Consider the following 3,787-nt stretch of genomic DNA (forward strand, 5'->3'; position numbering starts at 1 on the left):
CTTTTTCCGTGTCCGGCAACGGATCGTAACCCTCAGTGTCGCCCCCGAACCGGACCGGGACCGGCAATGGGATCGCAACCCTCGGCGTTGCTCCCACGCCTCGCTCAGCCAGTGAGCGGGAACTGGTCTGTATGTGGGATCCGAACCCTCGGCGGGGGAGCGCTGGTGTGCTCCCAAGCGGCGCACTATCGCAGTGCGCCACCAGGCCGGCCTTCTACCAACTTTTTGAAGTACCCTCGTATGTGTATATCATCTATCTCATAGAGTGGCTGTAAGATTATGAAATAAAATATGTAAAATACCTAACCATAACCAAGCTTCTACCAACTTTTTGAAGTACCCTCATATGTGTATATCATCTGTCTCATAGAGTGGCTGTAAGATTATGAAATAAAATATGTAAAATACCTAACCATAACCAAGCTTGGTACAAGTGCTTAAATATGAGTTACCCACTACTCTCTCCCTGTATCTCAACTTCTGTAACTACCCTATAATATTTGTCTTGGTCAAAATTTGAATTTCTACTTCCATTTTATTTCCTTCAGGTGATTGTAGTCACAAGATTCCTATTTCAAACTTTGAATCTGGGCATGACCAAGCAACTGTGTTACAAAACCTTTATAGATTTATTCATCCAAACCCAGGGAACTGGCCACCTATCTACTGCAAGGTAATTTCAAGTTCTTTTAAGGTATTCACTTAGATACCGAAAGATCCACAAAAGGTCCCAAAAGAAAGGATTTTTGCTTTTGTACTAACTGTGTGTGTTAGAAACATGTTCGTTCTGAATTGTTTTGAATTTAATTATGGTATAATGCCTTTTAAAAATTTCTCTGGTTTTGGAGGGATTTTGAAGACTATAAAAACTGAACGTATTTCTGCTTTGGTAAATCTGATGTTTTGAGTTCTTATGAAATATCTGAATTGTCTTTTTAGTGAAGAATGGATGACGAATGTTTGTACACATGTTCTCCAAGCAAGATTACCTTTTATTCAAAATTTTCTTTGCTCCTCTTTTGTAATATTTATTTTTTTTTGTTTTCATTCTTTTTGCAATTTTTAGAGAGACTATATTCTTTATTTTGTCTGAAGTCTTCTGTCTAGGAATCATTGCAAGAATTGGGTTTTAACCTTGCTACTTATTAGTATAACCAAGAACAGATGACCTAATCTTTTTCTGAACATTGGTTTCTTCATTTACTTACCCTGTCTCACTTGCTTTTCGTAAAGTATGTTAACATTGCTATGTAAATGTAACTGGTTAATAATAGTAGTAATCTTTTCTGATATATGTTGCTCTTTCTTTATAGTTCTCATTTAATTGTCACAAACTCCTCATTCTCTCTCTCCTACACCACCTCCTTCAGTTTGAAAGGACAGCAGTAATTAAAAGTAATTAAAAATAGGAGAAAATAAAAGTTTTTTTTTTTCTTTTCCAGTCTGATGATCGAGCCAGAGTCAACTGGTGTTTGAAGCATATGGCGAAGACATCAGGTAAGTAAAACTCTGGGTCACTGCAGAGGTGTACTATAATATCTACATTTGTTTCTATTTTGATATATATGTTCTGAGTACCTAAATTCAACAGTTTATGTGTTGTTCTATTTACCAATGGAAGAAATCAGGAAAGATCTGGAACTTCGCACTGTAGAGGACCTTATAGTGGGGATCTACCAGGAAAAATTTCTCAAGGAGCCCTCCAAGACCTGGGTTCGAAGCCTCCTAGATGTGTCCATGTGGGATTATTCTAGCAACACAAGGTAGTGATAAAGTTTTTGTGGTGTAGTGATTTTTGACTTGGTAGGACTAGTTGTTTTTGCCCTTCTATGTGATATTTTTCTATGAAACCTTGGAAGCATTGTATTTCCTTAAATATAGTAAAAGATTCCATTGATTGTAAGATATATTGCTACTTTGTGTACCTCTGAAAAACAAAAAAAAGCCTGCCAAATAAACTTACACATTCTTATTGCTTAGAATTTCTGTATGATATAAAAATCTTTTTTTTTATTATATAAAACTCTTACACATGAATACATAAGTGAAATAAACTGGGAAAAGTTGTTTTTTTTTTTTTTTAAATAATGTCAGGCTTACAGAAAATTTGGAGGAAGAGTACACTGAAGTCCTGCATACCATTCTCTCGGATTACCTAATTGTTAACATTTTAATATATTATTTTTAAAATTTTCTCTTTAAATATATGCACAGTTTCTTTTTCTAAACTACTTGAGGGTAAGTTGCCATTATTATGTCTCTTTGCCTCTAAATACTTTGATGTGTATTTCTTAGGAATAAGGACACTTCTCTTATAACCATGGTATAATTATTAAAGTCAGGATATTGCCATTAATACGATACTATTATCTAATATCAAGACTATATTTATATTTTGCTAGTTGTTCCAATGTCTTCTATAGCAAAAAAAAATAATAATAATAAGTTTAGAGTCCAATCCAGGATGTCATGTTACATTTAGTTATGTCTCCTTAGGCTCCTTTAATCTGGAACAGTTCTTACTTTGACTTTCATAATTTTGACATTTTTGAAAAGTACAGGCCAGTTATTTTATAGAAAGTTTTTCAGTTTTAGTTGGTCTGTAGTTCCTCATGATTAGATTGAGGTTATGTATTTCTGGCAGGAATACCACAAAAGTGATGATGTGTCTTCTCAGTTTGTTATATCTGGAGGCATAAGATGACACTTTATCTCTTTACTGATGATGATAACTTTGATTAGTTGCTTAAGATAGTGTCTGCCAGATTTCTCCCTTGAAAAGTTAGTGTTTTTCACCTTATACTTAATAAATATTTTATGGGCAAATACTTTGAGATTAGGTAGATATTCTGTTCCTCAAACTTTCATATTCTAGTTTTAGAACTCATTGATGATTTTTGCCTGACTTAGTTATTACTGTGTTTGCAAAATGGTGATTTTCCTAATCCTATTATTTCTTTTGCCTTTATTGTTTGGCCTTCTACTGTAAGAAAGAGCTTTTCCTTTTTACCAATTTATTTTTTTCCATTTATTTATATGATTATGGACTCATAGTTTTCTGTTTCACTCAGCAGACTATAACCTGTTTTTATCATAATTTATTTTTAAGCTCAGATTGTTCCCTATATGGCCAGTTGGGAATCCCTTCAAGCACTGGTTTCTGTATTCTTTTGACATTGCATCATTTCTTTTTTGTACAGTTTGTTTTTTCAGTACACACATGTTATATAAAAATCTAATCAGAATAGTTAGCATATCTGTCACCTAAATGTTTATCATTTCCTTGTGGTTATAACATTCTTTTCCTTTTTATTTTTATTTTTTCTACTTTAATTGGCTGGCTGGTACAGGGTTCCAAACCCTTGACCTTGGTGTTGCAAGGCTGTGCTCTAACCAGCTGAGCTAACTGGCCAGCCCTGTGGTTATAACATTTGAGATCCAGTTTTCTCGCTGTCTCAAAATACACAATATAGTATTAGTAGCTATTATCACCCTAGAGCACCAGGATTTATTCTTCCTCTTTAACTGTAACTTTGTACCAGTCTATAATCTTTTCCACAGCCTCCCTCTCCCCTCCCTTTCTCTGCCTCTGGTAACCACTATTCTACTACCTATTTCTCTTTTTCTCTTTCTTTTTAATTTTTCTTAATTGACACATCATAATTGTATATATTTATGGTATGATAATGGGGTACATTTATACTGTGTGCAATGATCATATCAGGGTACTTAGTATTCCATCACCTGTAAACACATTGCATCATCATTCTTTGAGTGTTTTTTTGCT

General features: G+C 34.2%; 1 protein-coding gene across 2 annotated transcripts in view; it reads left to right on the forward strand.

Moving 5' to 3' along the window:
- Window positions 1–1,775, forward strand: part of MAEL (maelstrom spermatogenic transposon silencer) — a 12,510-nt gene extending 10,735 nt beyond the window's left edge. For both annotated transcript variants that reach the window (XM_008590105.1, XM_008590106.1), the window contains 3 exons: window positions 549–673; window positions 1,443–1,497; window positions 1,622–1,775. In XM_008590105.1, coding sequence (XP_008588327.1) covers window positions 549–673; window positions 1,443–1,497; window positions 1,622–1,767 — 326 coding nt within the window. In that variant the 3' untranslated portion in view covers window positions 1,768–1,775. The remainder of the gene's footprint in view (window positions 1–548; window positions 674–1,442; window positions 1,498–1,621) is intronic.
- Window positions 1,776–3,787: the final 2,012 nt, after the last annotated feature.

This window comes from Galeopterus variegatus, unplaced genomic scaffold, assembly GCF_000696425.1.
Source record: "Galeopterus variegatus unplaced genomic scaffold, G_variegatus-3.0.2 Scaffold5846, whole genome shotgun sequence".
In the NCBI taxonomy this organism is placed as follows: Eukaryota; Metazoa; Chordata; class Mammalia; order Dermoptera; family Cynocephalidae; genus Galeopterus; species Galeopterus variegatus.